At 36.1% G+C, this 24,505-nt stretch overlaps 2 protein-coding genes across 4 annotated transcripts in view; one reads left to right on the forward strand and one right to left on the reverse strand.

The window, feature by feature from the left end:
• Positions 1 to 1,320: 1,320 nt before the first annotated feature.
• Positions 1,321 to 15,860, reverse strand: Ns1 (Nucleostemin 1). The gene is made up of 11 exons (XM_069818786.1): positions 15,724 to 15,860; positions 15,297 to 15,407; positions 10,691 to 11,007; positions 8,266 to 8,401; positions 7,737 to 8,018; positions 6,387 to 6,474; positions 6,057 to 6,246; positions 5,635 to 5,777; positions 5,179 to 5,428; positions 1,986 to 2,169; positions 1,321 to 1,658 (listed from the first exon to the last, which is right to left on the reverse strand). Exons 1-11 carry the CDS (start codon positions 15,740 to 15,742, stop codon positions 1,564 to 1,566), a joined length of 1,815 nt encoding a protein of 604 aa, XP_069674887.1. The 5' UTR covers positions 15,743 to 15,860; the 3' UTR covers positions 1,321 to 1,563.
• A 247-nt stretch (positions 15,861 to 16,107) lies between these two features.
• aux (cyclin-G-associated kinase) overlaps positions 16,108 to 24,505 on the forward strand; it is a 72,155-nt gene continuing 63,757 nt past the window's right edge. For 2 of the 3 annotated variants that reach the window (XM_069818789.1, XM_069818791.1), the window contains exons 1-3: positions 16,109 to 16,336; positions 16,569 to 16,630; positions 23,156 to 23,215. In XM_069818789.1, coding sequence (XP_069674890.1) covers positions 16,204 to 16,336; positions 16,569 to 16,630; positions 23,156 to 23,215 — 255 coding nt within the window. In that variant the 5' untranslated portion in view covers positions 16,109 to 16,203. Of the gene's footprint in view, positions 16,337 to 16,568; positions 16,631 to 23,155; positions 23,216 to 24,505 lie in introns of all 3 variants that reach the window. The other variant, XM_069818792.1, reaches the window with a different exon arrangement.

The following is a 24,505-nucleotide window of genomic DNA, read 5'->3' on the forward strand; positions in this document are numbered from 1 at the left end:
GTTGAAGCAAGGCCTTTGTTGCACAGGTTATGTGACCACCAGCATGTGGAATTCTTATGGAGTAGACGCACTTTTGTCCACAGCACATCCAAGGTCATGCTTCAACCACCGTGAAACTGCTTCTACTCTGCAATTGAAGAAGAGGTCACTGTTTTAAATTTACCCTATTTTCATTTTATCTGTTGTGTTAAGACATGTCAGTTAACTATTCAATGTAGTTTTTTTTTGGCGAATGAAACCATTCATAACCTTTGCTATTTAACAAGCACTCCCTTTTTGAAGACCTATTTTGAAGGTGAGAAAGAAAAATTTGCCTCTCACATCTATAGAATTGAAATTTTTACAAATCCAAGCACCATGCAATAAATATATACTACATGTAATGAATGTCAGTCATATGCTTTACTTATTTCTGTAATGTGGTCGCTGTTTTTTCCGTCAATGAATCAAAAACCAGTACTGATTTGCTGACATTGACTGCTGATGATGTTATGCACATGCCAAGTTTCCATTTACTGTGATTAATGTTTAGAAAGTGTTGTTAAAACAGAAAAAATGATATATGTGAAAATTATATTTAACAAATTACTAATCAAAATATTAAAGGTTATTTCGTAGTTTATTAATTACAAAGTTAGAACAAACTAATATGTTTGTTTCCTTTCACATATTAAGAAATGTTGCACATAACTAGAATTTTAAATTTAAAGTTGTCATTTCTCTTTTCAGTTCGTTATTCCTTTTGAAGCTTACCTTGGTTGAGATATAAGGAAAAAAGTTAATTTGAAATCACTATGTTGCTTGACCACAGAAACATTCATATAATTGGAGCATGCTGCACTTAAGCGCAGTGATTTTGAAAAATCAATTATTTGCCTATTTCAGCAGAACATATTTATATAAATTCATAATCCATCGTCAGTAATAACTTTAAAACACATTCCACATTATGGGAGACAGATGTCAACAGAGTATCGATGATAAAATATATGAAAATTGAAATTTACGTTGATTTACATTGTAAAATATAAACTGCCTGAAATGTGTGAATATTGTGTAGTCATTTAACTCCACCAAACTATCCCTTCTATTATCCTCTGTAATCATACATAGAATTCTTCCAACATTCAAATGAGTTTGGGGAAAGGAGGAGGGAACATACTTACTTACTGGCTTTTAAGGAACCCGGAGGTTCATTGCTGCCCTCATACAAGCCCACCATTGGTCCCTATCCTGAACAAGACCAATCCAGTCTCTACCATCATATCCTACCTCCCTCAAATCCATTTTAATATTATACTAAGTAAATGAATTTAAAAATTATACACTGTATTTCGCAGTTTTATTTTCAAGCTATTTGACATACAAAAGTCCGTGAGTCTTTAATCAGTGAAGTGTTTACTTACAACTGACCATTAGGTTTTGTCAACTGATATTCAATATAATATTATGTGAAAAATTTACAGTACATAATACATCTTGCATCACGCAGTGATACATTCCATATAACATTATACAGAACAAAATAAACTGAAAAATGATTTCTTTAGAATTTGTTACATTTCACTGTTCCTTAAAGTCGATATTAAAATCATATTCATCACTTTTGTCCAAAGAGAAATTTTCCAACACATTTGCAAGTTGTGTAGCTTCACGTTCTGAAAAATAAACAAATACAGATTTTTAGTTACTTTCATTCTAGAAAACATGTAAAAAAAACAATTTATCTTGAAGTGTACTTCGTGAAAATTTCTTCAACAACTTCATTGTGGTCATTTTTAGACTAATGCATTTACATAGTATACACCACATAATATTATGTATTATTGTTGTCCAGTTAAACTTCTAGCAAAAGATGTTGCTCGTCTTCAGCAATACACTAACAGACAAGATCCGCACTCAAAATTGTTGGTTTAGAAAGCTTTACTGTATGGTAAAACTACTAAAATGCCAGTTACATATTTAATTAATGAGGATTCTCTTACCTCTTCGTTGTTTTGCCTTTTTCAGTTTCTTTCGTTCAATTTTCTTCAGTTTATTCAGCTTCTGATTACCCTCAAGAGCCATTAGAGTTTCAGTTTTCTTATCTTGTTCATTCTTTTTATTCTTTTTCCTATATCGTTTTCTTTTATTACTCTTAGATGTTGACACTGACACATTTTCGCCCAACTGAAAACATTCGACATAAATGGAAGATAATTTTTTATGCTATATTTATTTAATCTTGTGGAGTTAAGGCCATCAGGCCTTCTCTACTACACCACCAGAATACAAATAGGCATATACAAAAAAAAAAAACAAATGCAGAGAGAAGTAAATAAGAAATAGAAATAACATTACAAATACAAAAGCACAAATGCAAAAGTTCAAAAAAGGGGAATAAAAAAGATACAAGTAGAAAGATAAGATCACAATGGGCACAAAAAGTACTAATGCAATATATTGACTGCCTAATATTAGTGATTAAAGAAAATTACTAAATATCCAGAAATAAGTAACTGATTGTACAAATATCAAGAGAAACAAAATGGTAACAATTTCGAAACATTTGAAAAGAAGTAACAATACTCAGTTTATTGCATTGCACTCAACGCAGTAAGAAAATGCTTAATAAGTTTGTTTCTGAATACTTTAACTTCTGACAGTCTCTGATGTCACTGGGTATGGTATTCCATAAGCACGATAACGAGATTGTGTATGATGATGAATATGATGATGTGTTACGTGTTGGTATGGCAGTTTGTATGTTTGCATTTATTAGCACTGTAATTGGGTATACTTCAAATGGCAGTGTTATTGTGTAATCGTCTTCAAAATTAAAGTGTATCCAACTTCGAATATCATGTGAGACACCAAAAAAGAACGATTGAAGTCTTTGAAGAACCATAAAACAGCTTTAATTAACCTGTGATATATTAATATTATATTATGTGAAGTTCAAGAACATAATGCTCACTTTTTACAAAACCACGTAATTAATATTTTTAGTCTGTTTGTAACGACTCTGTATCAACTACTATGTTATGTAGTGTCGATGCAATTAGTAATAACATCATGAGATGAGGGCAAGTATTCGCAATAAGATTATCTGACATTTGTCTTACAATTGGAGAAAACTTTGGGGGAAAACCCAAGCAGATAATCAGCTGAAGAGCAGATCTGTGTCAGCAGACAAATACAGCTACCATCTGAGCTATGCCAGTGGCATGAATATTGTTAATGTTTCAAAACACTTCATTTTTACAGCATTTAATTATTACTTACTTACAAATGGCTTTCAAGGAACCCGAAGGTTCATTGCTGCCCTCACATAAGCCCGCCATCGGTCCCTATCCTGTGCAAGATTAATCTAGTCTCTATCATCATATGCCACCTCCCTCAAATCCATTTTAATATCCTCCCATCTACGTCTCGGCATCCCCAAAGGTCTTTTTCCCTCCGGTCTCCCAACTAACACTCTATATGCATTTCTGGATTCGCCCATACGTGCTACATGCCCTGCCCATCTCAAACGTCTGGATTTAATGTTCCTAATTATGTCAGGTGAAGAATACAATGCGTGCAGTTCTGTGTTGTGTAATCTTCTCCATTCTCCTGTAACTTCATCCCGCTTAGCCCCAAATATTTTCCTAAGCACCTTATTCTCAAACACCCTTAACCTATGGTCCTCTCTCAAAGTGAGAGTCCAAGTTTCACAACCATACAGAACAACCGGTAATATAACAGTTTTATAAATTCTAACTTTCAGATTTTTTGACAGCAGACTAGATGATAAAAGCTTCTCAACCGAATAATAAAAGGCATTTCCCATATTTATTCTGCGTTTAATTTCCTCCCGAGTGTCATTTATATTTGTTACTGTTGCTCCAAGATATTTGAATTTTTCCACCCCTTCGAAGGATAAATCTCCAATTTTTATATTTCCATTTCGTACGATATTCTGGTCACGAGACATAATCATATACTTTGTCTTTTCGGGATTTACTTCCAAACCGATCGCTTTACTTGCTTCAAGTAAAATTTCCGTGTTTTCCCTAATCATTTGTGGATTTTCTCCTAATATATTCACGTCATCCGCGTAGACAAGAAGCTGATGTAACCCGTTCAATACCAAACCCTGCTTGTTATCCTGAACTTTCCTAATGGCATATTCTAAAGCGAAGTTAAAAAGTAAAGGTGATAGTGCATCTCCCTGCTTTAGCCCGCAGTGAATTGGAAAAGCATCAGATAGAAACTGACCTATACGGACTCTGCTGTATGTTTCACTGAGACACATTTTAATTAATCGAACTAGTTTCTTGGGAATACCAAATTCAATAAGAATATCATATAATACTTCCCTCTTAACCGAGTCATATGCCTTTTTGAAATCTATGAATAACTGATGTACTGTACCCTTATACTCCCATTTTTTCTCCATTATCTGTCGAATACAAAAAATCTGATCAATACTCAATCTATTACGCCTAAAACCACACTGATGATCCCAAATAATTTCATCTACATACGGAGTTAATCTGCTGAAAAGAATATTGGACAAAATTTTGTACGATGTCAACAAAAGTGATATTCCTCGAAAGTTACCACAGTTGGTTTTGTCCCCCTTCTTAAAAATAGGTACAATTATGGATTCCTTCCATTGTTCTGGTACAATTTCCTTTTCCCAAATAGCAAGTACAAGTTTATAAATTTCGCTATATAATGCACTTCCACCCTCTTGTATTAATTCTGCTGGAATTATTATTAATATAATTTAATTATTATCCGATTATTCTATTTGTGGAACAGCAGTTGCTTGTACTAATACATAGCATGCTGCTGTTACATTATCTGTGCAGTACGATCACTCTCTTATTCTAGCCATAGACTATGTCTTTCTCTTTCCCACAGAGTAATATCATAAGATCGCAGCGCCGCTGTTTATGTTCCACATACAAAAAGTATATTGAATTAGAAAAATACAAACTTTAATAAGTTAATCTTACTGTAAAATACGATCTCTCGACTAGAGGGCAGTGATTTTAATCCAAGACGGAGGCAATAGACCTTTTTGTGTAATAAAACATTTTATCAATGATAATTCAACTACTGAAAAAACACTGGGATGTCCTCGGGTAATATCTACTCTCCTTTTACAGTGTTGAAAATTTTGTAGTGATTGATTTGAGTTATACTTACAATTCCATCATTAGGTTCATCTTCCTCCATCTTTTCTTCAGGCTCATCCCTGGCTTCTACAGGACCAGTCGATTCTATTACCATTCCTGCTTTCATTGCATCTTGCTCCAAGCCTGTATTGAGAGTTTCTGCCTCCATGGCTTCATATGATGAGATATCAAATTCTTCAGCCATTTGCTGTACAATTGTCGAACTGATGTGTGCATCAGTTTTATCCTCTGGTGGAATTGTGTAGTATCTGATTTTCCCTCTACAAAACATATTCATATAAAATATATACACGAACATAAACTGGTAAACTGCCACACATTCGAATTCCTCTGTTTCTTTGCTTAATTGGTAATATATAAGAATTATGGAATTTTTCTCATGTTTCAAACACTGATAAGTTTTCATGACACTAGTATTTTATTATTTATAAAAGCTAATTTAACACAAGTTTGATTATATGCTTACCGATTCCAGTCTTCTATAAGAGATCTTGCTGCTCCTTCTGCATTTGGTACTCCCCCTTTCTTGAAAAGACCTTTCCGGTGAGCCAAATGAGAAAAGAATTCTTGAGGTGTTGTATAGTTTGCTACATTGTACATTTCCATTATCTGCAAGAATTGATATTTATGTTAGATAATACTTTCAAAATCCAACTTATAATGACATAGACTTTAGCCTATTTTTGAGACGACACAATTACAGGGAATTATGTGCATTATGTGAAAAGTTAATGGTCGAGAAATTATGAAATTCCAATTGTAGACCTATCTACAGTAAACATTTTGAAGTAAAAGCATACAATATTCAAACTGTACTTTATATGAAAATACAATTTCTGCATTTATAAATTGAATGGTGTACACATGGAAATGTAACATTTAAAATACCTGCTGTTTGTTTGCTCTCTGTAATATTGCTGTTGCCGGTGTGATGGGATCAGATAAGGAATCAGTTCGCACAGCATTCTTCAAAGCTACAGCAGCATCAGAAAGCTGATTGCCTGAATTCGATGCAAATACTATGCCAGGACTATCTAACAGCTTTATTTTGGAATCCAGCTGCACTGCTTGCATGTTCCTGCACAGAACATTGCAATAATGTTAAATTTGTCTTCTTTACTTTCACTTCCGAAACAAAGATTAAGTCTGATGAAATGCTAAATTGAATAGTTAATATGTTCTTACGGTGATTAGTAAAAATAAAATAATTATAATTACTTCGTTACTCCAGGAGTTGCTCCAACATTGCATGCTCGGCTCCTTTTCAAGCTGTTGATAATACTACTTTTCCCGACATTTGGTAAACCTGTTAAAAAATAGTCAAATTATAAAATAATATAATGAAATACAATAACTGAAAATAACAATGAGGTGGACAGTGTCATGCATTCACCATACTACTTTAAATGTTTCTAGTTTTATCACTACCTCCTAACAGATGCCATAAGTAAATTAGTTTCATACACATTGTTTATACTGAATTTGATATGCAGTAAGTTTCCAATAATACACTGATTTTTTTTAGTTTGCAGCTTAATGCGCAATGAAAGAGAAGTTTTCTTTATTTCATCATTGTTTTGGCAAGGTGCAAACAATTTTGAAGCAAAGTGAGGGAGAAGGAGAGAGAGACTTGCTAATCCAACAATTCCTTGCACAGAGGAGTGTCGAATTAGCAAGTGCCAGATTACTGAGAGTGCTTAAAAATGTAATTAAATTTAATGTTATGAACTGCACCAACCACTCCACTTGCACTTTTAAATCGAAACTAGAATGCTTCATTATGTGGCTGGCGCTTGTATTATATAAATATATACACGTATACATAATACAGTGTAACACATGGTACCTGTACAAATTTCCCAGAAAACTATTACAGTAGAAGTGATAGGAAGTCACTAGAAGGAGCAGGATAATTGAGAGACCAGATTACTGAGGGTCGGATTAGTCAGAGTCTAGTGTGTCAGTGTCAAGGCATAGAACCAGCTATCCTCCCATGGATGTGTGAGGAAAATGACACACACAATGACATTATAGTGTACATCGGAAAATCAAGGTAGTCACATGTTATGCGAATTCGCGTATATGTAATTCACTTTATAGAAACAGTGACAAAAGAAATCTAAACTCAAAAGAAAGTGACTATAATCAATGCTTATACAATTCGTGCACTCAAATTTTTACCTCATCTACGTGAATTGGCAAGTTGATATATGAAATTCCTGGCCACTTGTTGGCTGGGAAATCATCACATGATTTGAGTCAAGAGCAGGGAGGGAATAATTCTTTGTATGAGTTCTATGCTAGCCAGAGGATTTTCAGATAAACCTTACTGCCATTCCTGTTGTTGATAATAAGTGTGATAGTGATTTAGGATATACATTATGCATTTCACAGGTATCACAATGATTGTTCTATCACATAATCTGGTAGCTGAAACAGTTGGCTTCGAGGAAGGTGCGAAAAGAAATATTATTATACAATCAATTCCAATGCATTTGCAACCAACCAACTATATCTGACACTTTGTCAAATGGTTCATAACTCTGTCCATTTATTACTCATACTTGCCTACTACTCCCACAGATATGGATGTCTTTATGCCTTTATTACGACAATAGTTCGCCAAAAGAGACATCACAAGTTCTGCCCCAAAACATTTTGATCCCTGTAGTTCTTTGTTCTCAAGAGAAACGTCACTTGTGGATTGCTTATCAGTGACAGATGATTTCTTCATCTTCCTTCGTCCCAGATTCTTACTCTGCATTTGGGTACTTGCTTTGAATGGAATGGCAGGTAAGCTATGTCGGAGGTATTTCAGCCATGCTTCCAAATTTTCCCGAGGCACAAGATCTGTCAAATAGTAAAGGTTTAAAATAAAGAAATCATATTTATTTTTGTACACAGATTTCTGTAGCACTATATTTTTGGCATTTTTTAAATTTCTCTAAGATATGCGAAAATTTAAAGTTTTTCTTTCAAAAATACTATGTTGAAACTTTTCTTTATAAACTGTTAGGATGGTAAAAGAAGCAGATACACAAAGAAGCAAATGATACTGAAATAAATATTAAAAGTGCATGTTGAAGTAATTACGCACCTGCCTTATTCAGTACTATAACAAGACGTTTAGTTCCACTGCAATCTAGTACAGATTGTTCAACTTGTTTACATCGAGTTCCTAATGGATCTCTTGCATCCACAACTTCTAATACAACATCCGCTGCTTCAATGACCTGTAAAAATACAATAAATAAATCACATATCGACAATTCTTTTTGCCATTTAATATTAAGAAACAAATAGAAATAAAATTCACGACTGAATGAAAACGAAAATCACTTTGATATGAGGCCCAACTATACATGAGTCAGTCGACTGTTTTCTACCAAAGCAACTGAGATTTGTTTTCCACCAGATATTAAATTTTATGTGGAAGGAGTGATTGTCGGGCAAATTTTCATTATGCCTGTTTTTTTCACATCATTCCACTTTTGCTCCACTATCCCACGTGATTAGTCATTTCAACAATTTCAGTAACTTAGGGGATTGTTAAATAAATCTGATAACATCACTAAGATTGGAACCTGAATTTTTTTATCATCTCCAAAATGTAACATACACTAAGTCCATCACTATAGAATAAGTTAGCATGCCTAACCATGGAACGAGCAAACCCGGGTTCAAATCCTGATTGGGACACGTTACCTGGTTGACGTTTTTTCCTCAACTCATCAAGAGCAAATGCTGGACAACTTTGGACACTGGACCCTGGACTTCTTTTCCTGGCATTATCACTTTCATCTCATTCAGACACTAGATATCCTTAGCAGTTGATAAAGCACCGTAAAATAACCAATTAAAAATACATTACCTTATTAATTTACTTGAAACCTGAGTATGTCATAGCATATTTCACAGAAAATGACCAATAAACCAGTCGATAATCCTACTAGACCAAAGGAGGCACTATTTTTCTTTAACAGTTGAATATTACAAATAGTATAGAGTACTAAGCACCCAATACTTTCCACAGACTAACCTAGAAAACTTTTCACTTGTTACATGTGTAATGAATGGATGCATCACTGCCATATTGTCCACATCAGACATCATGTATGAACAGATCACCATTTAAATGTAAAACATGATTGTTAATTAAGTCGAAATCTGACTTCCTTCAACAATTATCTCTACATTCACTGACACTAAAAATGCTTTCTTGCTGATGCAATTCATGCCCCCAAATACCTGCTGTCCATAAATTTCCACCTGGACCTCTCGAGCAAACTTCAGTACTTAAATTACATGTCTCATTAGCACGAGCCATGTTCGCTGAATGGTTAACACAACTGCCTGCCACTATACCAGTTTTTTCGAAAGATGGGACATGACAGTTAAGCGGCTGTACTTGGAACTAAAACATTACATTCCCAATTTGAGCGACCATGCAATCAGCTGAAGTGAGCTACCAGCTGACATTAAAACATGCATTTATAATTGACGCAAAGATTTAAAAGAATACAAAAATCAACAGAGAATGAAACGTATTAATGGCTGATATTGTCTGCACAACAAAATGGTGTCAAGAGAGCTATTGAGCACTCATCACATGTGGACTAAATTTGACAATTCAACTGTTGTTACCATAGCAACATACTTCCCATGCTATGTGATATTCAGTTGTTTTTCCGATTGCAGCGCTAATGTCATGTCCAATCTTTAGAAAAAGTATTAAATCTACATACTTAGACTTCAACAAACAAAATTTGATAACTCAGTCCCAAGGGAAGAAGTGGAACTCTCTGCATCAAGATCCACAGTTGATTCCCAATTTACCACGAAAATCGTCTGTAGCTGCATTTAGATTGGCAAGAGGCCATGATTGTTTGGCCAAACACTTGCATAGAATTGGAATATATCAGTCCCCTAACTGCCCATTGTGCAACTCAAACCAAGAAATGGATTCGGAACACCTCAAAATCTGTGCTTCAGTGGCTAGTCATGATAATATCTTTGAAAAATATTGGAGTGCAAGAGGTCAAATGACTTTGTTGTCAAACGCCTGGCATTAGAAAACAACAACATCTTTGGAAAAAGCAGGTATAGTTCGAGAGGATGATTGATCGAGTCTACCTCAGGTAATTTATAATATTTGCAATTAAATGTACGTTGTGATTACAAGAATATAACTGAGACACAGAGAATATCAGAAGATATGACAGAGAATTAGAGAAAAGAAAAGAAGGAAGAAGAGAGATAGAGACAAGCAGAGCCATCTAATAATGAAATGTTTGATCTTTTTTGTTCTGGCTTCTGATGTGGACAATATGACAGTGATACAGCCATTCATTATTATGTACAATAGGTGCATAGTTCTAGATTATTCTATGGAAAGTGTTGGACAGTAAGACCACATGCTTAGCACTGAACACTATTCATAGTCGTCAATTATTAAAGAAAAAATGGTGCCACTTCTGGTTTAGTTCTTCTATAGAATTACCAAAAAGTCTTGATTTCATTACCTTTTTAAATTCTCTGTAGTAAGCTTTCACTGAACTATCAGTCTTAGCAGATATGTTCGTAAAGTCTGAAGAATTTTCAGTATGAAAGTTGTCATATATTTTTTGTTGTCTTTGTGCATGTTCCAATAAACCCTCTAAACCTGTTTCAGTTTCTTGTTGTTTTTTCAATTCTTTTGCTTTCTTCTTTTCTTCTTTCCAAATTTCTTTCTGTTTCTGTTTAGCTTCTTCTTTCTGTTTCCTCAATGCTTCTACTTCTTTAAGAATATCTTCCTTGAATGGACATATATTTGGCACTTGAATCAATTTCCTCTTTTTATCTGAAATGTCACGAATAATTTCCTGTTAATGTACCTATAATAATATACATATCTTATGATTAAAAATGAGGTTAATTTGGATTTTTGCAAAAGAGATAAAAACACTTAGTATAGTTAATATTAACAATTATATATAAGCTTATAATACTATCAGTGTTTAAAAGAGGTATTTTATTTTTAACATTACCAATCAAAATGAAGGGTACGGGAAAGAAAAAGCTTAATCCACTTTCTGTTCAGAAGAACAATTCTGAAGTGCTTGAGAAAAGTGACATAAGTCAGTTTCCACAAAACTTTTTTGATAATTTGACAACTTACACTGGTTTATGTCGATTTGATTTTTTTCTGTATGAATTATTGTATTGGGAGAAATACTTATGTATTTTTTTCCAAGCGAGCAGATGTTCCGTAAGTTGTCAATAAATTATCAAAAAAGGTTTATGGAAACTGACTTGTGTCACTTTTCCCGAGCACTGCAGAATTTAAAGTCTGTCTTTAGCATGTTCTTTCCTTGTAAGTCAAATCTAAAATCTACCATAGCACTTAGAATGTTCACATTATCACAGTGTTTCATTCATAGAATTAAACTACATGGAATCCTTTTCCACACAACATGCATAAGTTAACTCATTTTTAAAAAAAAAGTGGACAAAGCTCGTTCTTTCTCTGTACCCTCCAAATGTACTGATCTTGTACTGTAACACAATAGAATATATCATCATCATCATCATCATCATCATCCTTCACGAATTAGGCCTCTGTAGACCTGTTTCGGCCCCATCTAGCAGTCTTCTTAACGGTCTTCCTGGTCGACGATGTCCTCTAGGTTTATATTGCATCATAATTTTTGGGATTCTTGAATTTTCCATTCTTCTTACATGATCTAGCCAATTGAATTTGTATCTGGTGATTTTTTCTTCTACTGACTCTACTTCTAATTGTTCTAAAATTTCTTCATTCCTTTTTCGGTCTAAAAGAGTATATCCTGCTGTTCTCCTGAAAAATTTCATTTCCGTTGCTTTGATTCTGTTCATGTCTTTTTTCTTTAATGTCCAAATCTCGCTTCCGTATAGAAGGGTGGGTAATGCTAGTGTATTATATATTTTTATTCTTGTAGATTTTTGTACTAATTTAGCTTTTAATGTATTGTTTATTATTCCTAGAATTTGTGTAAATTTGGTAATTTTCTTGTTCACATCTTTTTCATTTTGATAAGATATTTCACAACCCAGATAATTGAAATTTTGCACTTGTTCGAGGCATTGGTTATTGTGTATTATCTTACTTCTCACTGGGTCTTGTCCTAAAAATGCCATTACTTTTGATTTTTGTGCTGAAATTTCCATCCCAAAATCTTTTAATATTTCATTTAATGTATACAATCCTCTTTGTAAATTATCCTCTGAATTGGAAATTATGACTTGATCATCGGCATAGAGTAAGGTATTTAATGTTAGAGCACTGGTTATTTTGATTCCTGATGTGTAGATTTGGTTCCATTTTAAAATAATTTCATTTATATAAATATTAAATAAAGTTGGTGATAGTGGACAACCTTGTCGAACTCCATTATTAACTAATTTTCTTTCGGATATACAGTTATTTATTTTGACACTTATTTTGCTGTCCGTGTAGATTTCTATTATATTTTGGAATAGCAAATTTGGAATATTTTTTTCTTGTAATATGTCGAATAAAAGGTCTCTTCGGACTTTATCAAAAGCTTTCACAAAATCAATAAAAGCTATATGGGTTTCTAAATTAAATTCTCTTCTTTTTTCCAACAATAGTTTAATACTAAATAATGGATCTACACATGATCTTCCTTTTCTAAAGCCATTTTGACACTCCAGAAGGAAAGTTTCAGCATGTTTTTTTAATTTTTCATTTAAAATCCTACTAAATATCTTATAACATGTGTTGAGGATACTAATCCCTCTATAGTTTTCAACATTCTGTTTATCTCCTGTTTTATATATGGGAATAATTACACTATTTTTCCATTCTTCCGGTAAAGTGGCAGTCAGATATATTCTGTTTAGAAATCTTAGTAATCTTTCTTGAAATAGATCTCCTGCATATTTATACAATTCTGAATTTAGGTTATCTTCTCCAGGTGATTTACTATTTTTCGTCTTCTTTAATGCTTCTTGTAGTTCTTCTTTTGTAATGCATTGTTCATCTGGGTTTTTTGTGTCCCAGAATTTTGAATCAAATAGAATATATATAAAAAGAAAATGACAGGAAAAATAGTACTACAGTACTTGTTACTTATGTTATGATGGCAGCATTAAGTTAAAGGAACAAGGAGAAGGTAACAAAAGAATATTATAATCATTATTTCTTCTAATCCTCTCCTTCCCATCTCATACACATATAGTGTGTATATTTATTTTCTTATACATATATAATAAATTAAATTTAGGAAACCTGAAAGTGAATGGAAAAGCCCAGAATACAGGTATACAAATAAGACAAAATCAGAGATCCCGAACCTAGTTATGCCTGCCAAAAAAAACATGCCTTTGACATAAAAATACAACCCCCTCTCACCTCTACAATGCAAAGGGAGAACAAGGGGAATACAGAGAAAACAAGAGGAAGAAAAGGAGAACATGAGGAATGCAAAGAAAACAATTGGAATACAAGAACAAGAGGAATACAAAGAGAATAAGGGAAGACAAGGAGAACACGTAGTTCTACGTAATGCTATGCACCTGTCGATTTATATTTAATTATTCTTTTGCACAGTGCTGTAGATGTGAACATCTAACATTTTGGGGTTTTATGTCAGGAAATCTTATTTGTTTGGTCCATTACTAGGATCTAATCTTTAGTTGTGGAGCCTAAATCTATGACACGGCGCAAAAATCCACTCACCTACCATGTTGCACACAGTAAAAGTCCCATACATACAAATGGCTTTTAGAGAACCCGGAGATTCATTGTCGTCCTCACATAAGCCCGCCATTGGTCCCTATCCTGAGCAAAATTAATCCAGTCTCTACCATCATATCCCACCTCCCTCAAATCCATTTTAATATTATCTTTCCACCTACGCCTCAGCCTCCTCAAAGGTCTTTTTCCCCACAGGTCTTCCAACTAACACTCTATATGCATTTCTGGATTCACCCATATGTGCTACATGTCCTGCCATCTCAAACGTCTGAATTTAATGTTCCTACAATGTGTACAGTTCAGCGTTGTGCAACTTTCGCCATGTAAAAGTCTGATAGCATGCTTAATTTTGAAATGTATGACAGACTATGTCATGTTCAACAACAGAAGAATATTAAGTCGGCATACCGTTACTCGAATGGCTAGAGTGCCAGCTTTTTATGATGGTAACCAGGGTTTGAATCCCGGAAAATCCAAGCAGAAGGAATTTATGATCAATGGAGATGGTGCTTGGCAGTAGGTTTCGCAGTGTATTATTTCCCATATTGGCATTCCACTATTGCTCCATTAATCATCATGCAGTGCCATGTAGTTTGCCTCCCATGGTACACCTGGCACAATGCTAAAGTAGTGACAAAAAGAACTAAAGCTTTGGCATATTACTCCTAGATGGGGATGCTTGGGTGGATAACGAAGAATCAAATACCAGCTATTGGAGGAAAAAAAAAAAGGATATTTTATCAACTGATTACTTCCAAGGGTCGCTGTCATCTTCCTAGCACCGACCACCAAGTAATATCTTTGTTCATCACAAATTCCTTCTGCTCGGACCTGTCGGAATTCGAATCTGGGTTGCCATCGTAAAAAGTTGATGCTCTAGCCATTCGGCTAACAGTAAGCCAACTATCCTTCTATTGTTGAACATCACAGTCTGTCGTACATATTAAAATTAAGCTTCCAGTGTGTCACGTGGTAGGTAGGTGGGTTTTAGTCCATGTCATAGATTGAGATTTCACGACTGAAGACTAGAACTTGGTAATGCACCAAATAAATAAGATTTCCTGACATATAGCCCCAAAACGTTGGATGATTACACCTAGGCCCTACTGCACTGTGGGGGGGAAAAAAAACTAGGCCTAAATGCAAATCGAGATGCATAATTTTACGTAGAACTATGTTTCCTCCTTGCCTTTCCCTTGTTCTCTTTCTATTCCTCTTGTTCTCCATGTATTCCCTTTGTTCTATGTCGCTCCTTTCTTTCAGTTTCGTTTCTTGAGGTTAGGTACGACTAGATGAAAAGGAGACCTTTCCTTGAAAATTACCAGTTATCTCTATGAAATGATAAACATGATTATGAAAATAGCCAAGAATTATTCAATAGTAATTATTACTTTTTCCATTTTTTTTCTTTTTCTCATCACGTCTCACTTTTCTGTTATGTTCTCGTACTTTCTTCTCAATTTTATAGCGTTTTCGACATGATATTCTTTTACTGGTTTTCTCTGAAAAAAACATAAAACATGTTTTAATAATCATTATAATCTAGTGTAAATAATTACTAATAGCGTCAAGTTATGTCCACGAGGTTAAGTAAAAAAAAAAAAGTCACAAATTACAACAAAGGGAATTACACAACCAGAATGTGTCAAAGTGTCTTGGGTGAATATGTTTCTAATTTATATTATATTGCTTTTTTCTGAAAGAAGTTACAGGATTCTTAATGTATAGGTTATAACACGACTTCCCTCAAAATCCTATACACATATATACGAAGTACATTAATTGCAATATTGGCAATAACACTACATTTGATCTTACTAAGACACAGCTTGGCCATTATTCCAAAGGAAAGTCACACTTATTTATAATATGTAATTGACATCACAAATAGTACGCCACGTTTCTTTCACAGCTCTAGTACTGCTGCACTGTTGCAGCTAGATTGCATTTGTTTCTATTTCACATTGCTGCCAACATATTCTCTCATTCTTTCTTATAATCGATTTGAAATAATTTCAGCTATTAGTAGTTTCCAGTCATAAAATGCAATTTTATTAAAAATAACAACGCTAATTTTGGGATACCCTATCTATAGATAAAAATTAAGTCTGATATAGATTTATTAAAATTTTTAACAGGCACTAGTCATGACCTACTTCAACATCCAGTACAGAGGCAGCTTCATCTGCAAGATGAAACCTCTTTGACCGGAAGTAAGGGGGCTTCAACTTAATGGGGGTTGAAAAGTCGTAAATTTATGTGTAATGTTACTATGATAAAAATTGCCGTTTCTTAAAAATGTCTGATCTGTTTAAGTCTGCAATAGGGTATTTTAGTAGTAGTAATACGTCTGGTGCTGAAAATGAATTGGTAGGACAAACTGTTGAAGTAGGAAACGTGAAATTGAGGGTGAAGAAAGTCATCGCAGAAGGTAGGGTTGAGGGTCAATATTGTCATGACAGTTTTTACGTGTATTTAATATTTATAAGTGCTTTGAGGTAACTTAAGACATGTGATTTTTAATTTATGTACAAGAGTTTGTCTACCTTTTAACTCTTTATGTATTAGACATTTACAACGAATATCACCGCCATACACAGCAGCTGTCAAAATTTTCCTTAATGCTTGAATACAAATTATTAATAGAAACGAAATTGTTTCAGGTGGATTCGCGTTTGTGTTTGTGGCCCAAGATCCTAACACAGGAAATGACTATGCTCTGAAGGTTAGCAGTAATATAGGATACCAGAATAAGAGTGTTTTTAGTTCTGTTCTTCATTGTATTAGATTAATATACATATTGCAAATGCAAGTTTGTATCCACATTTTGTTAAATTATCTACCTTTTGCAGGATTGTTTGTTATGTTGCAAAATCATCCTTTCATTATTGCGTCCCAAATTTTTGGTGAGAGCTTTTCTTTTTACCACCTAACAGTTATCTGTATCTTAGCTAAACGTTACATGGACAAATTGGACTAGATAGCCTATTTATAATTCCTGGGAACTATTATATGTGTCCATAAAGGATATGTGGTTGTAATGTTGATTCCGCATATGGTAAAATATAAGCGGTTGTGTAGAATACCATAAATGTCAATTAAGTTATAATGTTCCAAAGTAGTATAGTGATAGGGCTATAATGTTAGCCCTGTTTCTTGTCAGAAACCAAAATCCCATTCCAAACTTTTAAAATACGTTTAAGCTACAGAATAAATTTACTTTGGAATCAGAAATGTAAAAAAAAAGTGCAAAAAAACACTGGAAATTTTTACTACCCAATTAGAGGCAGTGCTGTCGCTATTTTTTGGCTGTAAGCTGGTCATGACCGTTTGGTTATACACCTACATAAAATTAATATTTTTCAATCTCAAACCTCCTGCAAAGGTCCCTGCTCAGTGATGAACAGAGACTATCTACTCCAGTGTAATGTACTTACGAAGACAATTGAACTGTCATCACAGCTAGTCTGACGTTACTGCAAGGCCAGAAGGAAAATGGAGGGCCTCCAATTCCAAGAGCATTAACAACCAACCAACATGTCAATCATTGGACAAGCGTGATGATACCGCCTTCTTTACTTCTCTTCTTCCTACGTGAGGCTTGGACACTTTCAGTAAAATGATTTTTAGGATTGAAGTTGAAAAACTTCTTATGGAAAGAGCAAATGCCGTTGGCTATGGATCATTGGCTAGGAAGGACACAAACCATTACAGCTCAACTGCAGAAGATCGTGTACAGTTTCATCCTTCGCCATAGTTAAACTTCGAAACTCGAGGCTCATCTCATTTACCATCGACTTTATCGCCATATCCCAGTAACTACCAATTTCAGTACTTCGTTACCAACAATGTACAAAGATTTTTGGACCTACATCATCACAGGGGAATCATTACTCTCCTCGTCAGAGCAACTCTCGATTGTTAGTGATGAACAGTTTTATCGCCTGTTGCAAAAGAGACATAGGAATAAGGGATTCATTTATGACACTGCTATAAATCGATAATAAATCGCTATCACTGTCATCAGATGACGAGGTCATCCCGAAAATCTCCATCATACTAAACTAAAGCGATGTGCCAGCAGCGAGGCTGAAGTGTAAACATCCCCTAAAGCTTCAGTTTGGGCTATCAGTTCAACTACATCGCCTAAAGTGGAAAAAATTAAAGAAACCCATTGCGCAATAAAACAAATTCAAAATTTAAATAAGAATGTAGCTTTCCAATGGATCCCCACTCACTGTGGGCTGAATAGAATGAGAAAGCTGATATGTTATCCAAGAAAGGAACTAAACTCAACATAAAAACAAACTACAAGTTTTCATAAGAACCTATAAAGAGAGTTATAAAAAGGAGAGTTAGCTGCAACCATCACAACAGTTCATTAATGGAACACTAAAATTCAAGATGAAAAAATTCATTGAAAGATTTAAAATTAACTCCTGATGTACCGGTACCTCGAAAATCTGCTGTGGCCATTTTCAGATTGGTTAGTGGTCACGATTGCCTTAGTAAATAACTTCATCAAATCAGCTTATTGACTTCTCCTACCTGCTTGTTATACATAAGGAAGAGGATATGGACATATTAAAATTTATTATATTCACGTTTAAAATAGTTCTGATCCTATTAAACTGATTTTATTGCTTTTGTTTCTATCTTACGAGATCTGATTTGAATTGCTGAAGAAATAATTTCGATTACTGAATGTTTTTAGCTCCAAAAAATCCAGTCTTTTAGCTCCGAAAAAAATTCAACAGATTTCTGAAAAACTAGTTTTGCAATAAAATTGAAGATTTCTTGAAAGAAATGGGAATTGAAACTGATACATGTAATATTGCAGTGTAGGCTTTCACGGCCAGAGTCTATAGATCTAGATTCATTTTCCGGGCTGAGAGGCCGTGGTCTATTGGTTAGTTTTATACCAGACGTTTCGTCTGCAACTGCGGCAGACATCTTCAGTGGAGTGGTATCCGAGGTCGCAAGACTCTTCTCGGCGTACCTGAAGCAACTGATCCTGTGGCTGGTTGTGCGGGCGTATTTATAGTGTGGCTCGCGGGCCGAGGCATGTTGTCGCTGCGGTCTGCGCCACTTTGTTCACTGCTCCCGTTCTGGGTTCCGTCCTTTTGTTGTAGTGGCTTCTTATCTGTTCTGTTTAGGACCGGTTTTTGTTCACTGCTCCCGTTCTGGGTTCCGTCCTTTTGTTGTAGTGGCTTCTTATCTGTTCTGTTTAGGACCGGGTACCAACACTTGCTTAGCTTTACGCCTTCTTCCATGCGATTAAAGTTGTTGTTATGTTTATATATTTCGATCGCTTCTCTATGTAGACGGGGGAAGAAGTGCGTCGTCGTGCTCAAGATGTCCGTGTCTTTGAATCTAATGTTGTGATCGCCCTCTTGATAGGCATGTGCTGCCACTGCCGATTTGTCGATCTGTCCTAGGCGGCAATTCCTATTATGTTCTGTCAGTCTCGTCCTGACGCTCCGCTGTGTAGTACCGATGTACACCTTCCCACACGAACACGGAATCCTGTAAACTCCGGCGGACACCAGCTTATCTCGTTTGTCCTTGGATGACCTCAGCATGTTCCGGATTTGCTTGGTCGGCAGGAAGGTCGTTTCCACTTCATGACGCTTCAGCACCCTACTGATACGGTCCGTCACATTCCTTAAGTAGGGTAGGAAGACCGTGCCCTTCTTAGTCGCTCGTTCCTGTGACCGCATCGACGGTGTTACTCTGGGGCGCATGGCTCTCTTTATCTCCGGCCTTGAGTAGCCATTGGCCATGAGTGCTGTCGATACATGGCTCAGCTCCCGTTGGATGTGTTGTGGCTCGGCTACCCGCCTGGCCCTGTTGATCAGGGTTTTCATCATGGCCCGTTTCTGGCCAGGATGATGATTCGAGGTCTTATGCAGATATCTGTCTGTGTGGGTCGGCTTCCTGTAGACGTCATGACCTAGGGTGCCATCAGTCCTCCTTTGTACCATAACGTCCAGGAAGGGTAACCTGCCGTCCTTTTCCGTTTCCATAGTAAATTGTTTACTAAAGTACCGGAAAGGACACACTGGAGCTGCTACAGAAGTTCTACCCGCAAGATGTAGTGGACCTGTTTCACCAGGTTCTGACCACAACTTATTTCCAATGGAATTATGAATTCTATGAACAGCTGGATGGTGTAGCCATGGGGAGCCCGCTAAGTCCGATGATAGCTAACTTCTATATGGAGTTTCTTGAAGAGTCGATCCTCGAAGCCGCGACACTTAAGCCTTCATGCTGGTTTAGATACGTCGATGATACGTTCGTAATCTGGCCCCATGGTGAACGATCATTGATGGATTTCCTGAGTCAGTTGAATAGCTTCCATACGCAAGTACAATTTACTATGGAAACGGAAAAGGACGGCAGGTTACCCTTCCTGGACGTTATGGTACAAAGGAGGACTGATGGCACCCTAGGTCATGACGTCTACAGGAAGCCGACCCACACAGACAGATATCTGCATAAGACCTCGAATCATCATCCTGGCCAGAAACGGGCCATGATGAAAACCCTGATCAATAGGGCCAGGCGGGTAGCCGAGCCACAACACATCCAACGGGAGCTGAGCCATGTATCGACAGCACTCATGGCCAATGGCTACTCAAGGCCGGAGATAAAGAGAGCCATGCGCCCCAGAGTAACACCGTCGATGCGGTCACAGGAACGAGCGACTAAGAAGGGCACGGTCTTCCTACCCTACTTAAGGAATGTGACGGACCGTATCAGTAGGGTGCTGAAGCGTCATGAAGTGGAAACGACCTTCCTGCCGACCAAGCAAATCCGGAACATGCTGAGGTCATCCAAGGACAAACGAGATAAGCTGGTGTCCGCCGGAGTTTACAGGATTCCGTGTTCGTGTGGGAAGGTCTACATCGGTACTACACAGCGGAGCGTCAGGACGAGACTGACAGAACATAATAGGAATTGCTGCCTAGGACAGATCGACAAATTGGCAGTGGCAGCACATGCCTATCAAGAGGGCGATCACAACATTAGATTCAAGGACACGGACATCTTGAGCACGACGACGCACTTCTTCCCCCGTCTACATAGAGAAGCGATCGAAATATATAAACATAACAACAACTTTAATCGCAAGGAAGAAGGTGTAAAGCTAAGCAAGTGTTGGTACCCGGTCCTAAACAGAACAGATAAGAAGCCACTACAACAAAAGGACGGAACCCAGAACGGGAGCAGTGAACAAAGTGGCGCGGACCGCAGCGACAACATGCCTCAGCCCGCGAGCCGCACTATAAATACGCCCGCACAACCAGCCACAGGATCAGTTGCTTCAGGTACGCCGAGAAGAGTCTTGCGACCTCGGATACCACTCCACTGAAGATGTCTGCCGCAGTTGCAGACGAAACGTCTGGTATAAAACCAACCAATAGACCGCGGCCTCTCAGCCCGGAAAATGAATCTAGATCTACATGTAATATTATCACAGTGCTTTCCACTTCATTGTTACTTTGGTCTTATCTTCTGGCTCTTGTGCAAGCAATGAAAGACATCAGAAGAGTCTTCATAATTCTCTTTTTTTTGAGTATGCTAACTGCATTGTGGAGGAAACTCTGATCTGAGACATATATTGAGAAAACTTCAAATTTCATATGCACAATTTTTTTAAAGCAATTGTCGTTTTTTCTGTAATGCTTAGGTACTACTACTAGTACTAATGTTTGAAATATTTTATAAATCCAGCATCTTCATATCAAATAGTGTGGGAATGTAATAAAATGGGTTCCATATTTACAGATTTTAATGTAATAAGATTCATGGGTTCCACACCATGCAGTAATGGTTAGCGCATCTGACCGCGAAACCAGGTGGCCCAGGTTCGAATTCTGTTCAGAACAAGTTACATGGTTGAGGTTTTTTCGGGGTTTTTCCTCAGCCCAGTATGAGCAAATGCTGGGTAACTATCACTGCCGGAGCCCAGACTCATTTCACTGGAATTATCAAATAAACCACTTAAAAAAAAGTGCAGGTTAGAATTAGATTTCATGCTTTAATCTCCAGAAATTTAGTGTTCTGCTAAATTGTAAATGTTTACTTAGTAATAAAATTTATATCTTCAACGATATCGCCTTTGGTGGTTTTATGGTCGTTGTATCAGAGATTTGCAGGTTGTATCCATCTGAAGGCTATGGATTTTAAAGAGTGTTAAAATCCTTAGCATAGTTTCCTCCCAAGAAGTTTAGGAGGGAGCTTTACTGCATATAAAGGAACTTTGTTCCCCCTAGAGGGCTCTAGGCAGAACACATTAGCCATTTCTTGCCATGTTCAATTTCGATGCTGGATAACCTCTGCAGCTAAAACAAAGTTAAGTAAAATGCTAAGTACTACTACAAAATGAAATTACATATTGTCATCCTATGACAAAAAGAAGTCCCGCACCGTGGCATCACGCCTAGGACTCGCGTTATGGAATGCACGCTGATTCGAATCCTCATGGGGGAAGAAATTTTCTCATGAAATTTCTGCCAGTGTATGGGATCGGTGCCCACCCAGCATCGTGATGCACTTGGGGAGCTACGATAGGTAGCGAAATCCGGTTGCGAATACCAGCTATAATGGCTGGGGGGATTATCGTGCTAACCACACTATACCTCCATTCTGGTTGGATGATCGTCCACCTCTGCTTCGGCACGTGGGCGTGAGGCCAGCAGCTGGCTGGTCGGTCTAGGCCCTTCACGGGCTGTAGCGCCACGGAATAATAATAATAATAATAATAATAATATTATTATTATTATTATTATTATTATTATTATTATTATTATTATTATTATTATGACAAAAAGGACGTCATTGTTACATTTTTGTGTACTGTAAAACGTATCAAGTCTCCCAGCATATAAAACAGGGAGACTAGACACTCTGGAGGGACTTTATACATTTTGTAGGTTGATATTCCGAAACATGAACTTACAAAACGTATCAAGTCCCCCCAGGCGTATCAAGTTACCCCGTTTTACGGTATCTATTTATTAGAATGAATGAAAATTGTAAAATAATTTATAGATATTAATTATTTCTTATGGTAAAGTTATATTGTTGCTGAATTGTAATTCTAAGTATAAATAAGGTCATAATATATGAGTTTCTATCCCTTATGAATTATTATGTATGTTATGTTGTTAATGTAAATCGTATGCATTGCATTGAATATGCTAAAAATATGTTATAGATTGTTGTGTCCATTTATTTATTTCAGAGGTTGATAGCAGCTGATGAAGATGCAAACAATATAATAAAGCAAGAAATCAACATCCTTGTATCCTTTCACAACATTTGGGAAGGCTTGAAATTTTCAATAATATACGATGTCATACTTACTTACAAACGGCTTTTAGAGAACCTGGAGGTTCATTGCCGCCCTCACATAAGCCCGCCATTGGTCCCTATCCTGAGTAAGATTAATCCAGTTCCTACCATCACATTCCATCTTCCTCAAATCCATTTTAATATTATCCTCCCTTCCATGTCTTAGTCTCCCCAAAGGTCTTTTTCCCTTTGGTCTCCCAACTAACACTCTGTATGCATTTCTGGATTCACCCATACGTGCTACATGCCCTGCCCATCTCAAACGTCTGGATTTACTGTTCCTAATTTTGTGAGGTGAAGAATACAATGTGTATGATGTCATAGGCTGATGAAATATCAACATTAAAATTGAACTTCTGCAATTTAAAGAATTGTAGATCTATTTGCATTTCAAAATATGTATTGTATATTTTGAGTTCAACATCTTTTCTGTATTTATAAGGGCCTAAAGTAGGCTACAAATCAGTTGTTTCTTATTGTGAAAAATTTACACATGTAAAATTTGAATTTTGTAAAGTGTTGTCCTTGGCAATTGTTTGTTTACTACACCCACAATTTTATTAAACCTTAGATTCGTGGTTTCAAACTCAGCTATTTCATTTCTTAATGTATACCTGTGTTATCTTCGTCAGTATGATATTCCAAGTATCATTTTCATGTTGAAATTTTTGTTTTTCAATATCAAAGCTCGTGTTATATTGTCTAAATGTCTGTATTGACTAAACTTTGCTGTGCATCATGTTCCTTTTTAATGTCAAACACTGATTGTGTTGGCGGTGCCAATGAATGTAACTTTATTTTGTAGATAATTTACATTTTTACTCCTGCAGTGGTTGTGCAGGCAGAGCTCAGAGCATTGCTTTGAATGGGGGGGGTCTATAATGCTGTTAAGATGGCTCTGACTACTGGCATAATGTAGAGGTAACAAGTGCGACCATTGCACCGAGTTGTACTTGAACATGAGTTCGAATCTTTGGTTTTTTCCGAGTTTTTTTCCAATGTTAGACGAATATCAGATAGTCTTATAGTGAATCCTCAGATTCATCTTTCCAAAAATACCATCTTGTTAGGAATTTCTTCAACACTAGATAAACACACAGTTGATACATCATTAAAGAACTAATTAAGCAAAGACTGAGTTTTTCTCTCTGAAATTTTCAGCATAATACATTTTCTACTTCATTATGAAATCATTACCTTTACTTTTTATCCAGCTTATTGATGTGTGTAGTTTGTAATT

Source organism: Periplaneta americana, chromosome 2 (genome assembly GCF_040183065.1).
Source record: "Periplaneta americana isolate PAMFEO1 chromosome 2, P.americana_PAMFEO1_priV1, whole genome shotgun sequence".
Lineage (NCBI taxonomy): Eukaryota > Metazoa > Arthropoda > Insecta > Blattodea > Blattidae > Periplaneta > Periplaneta americana.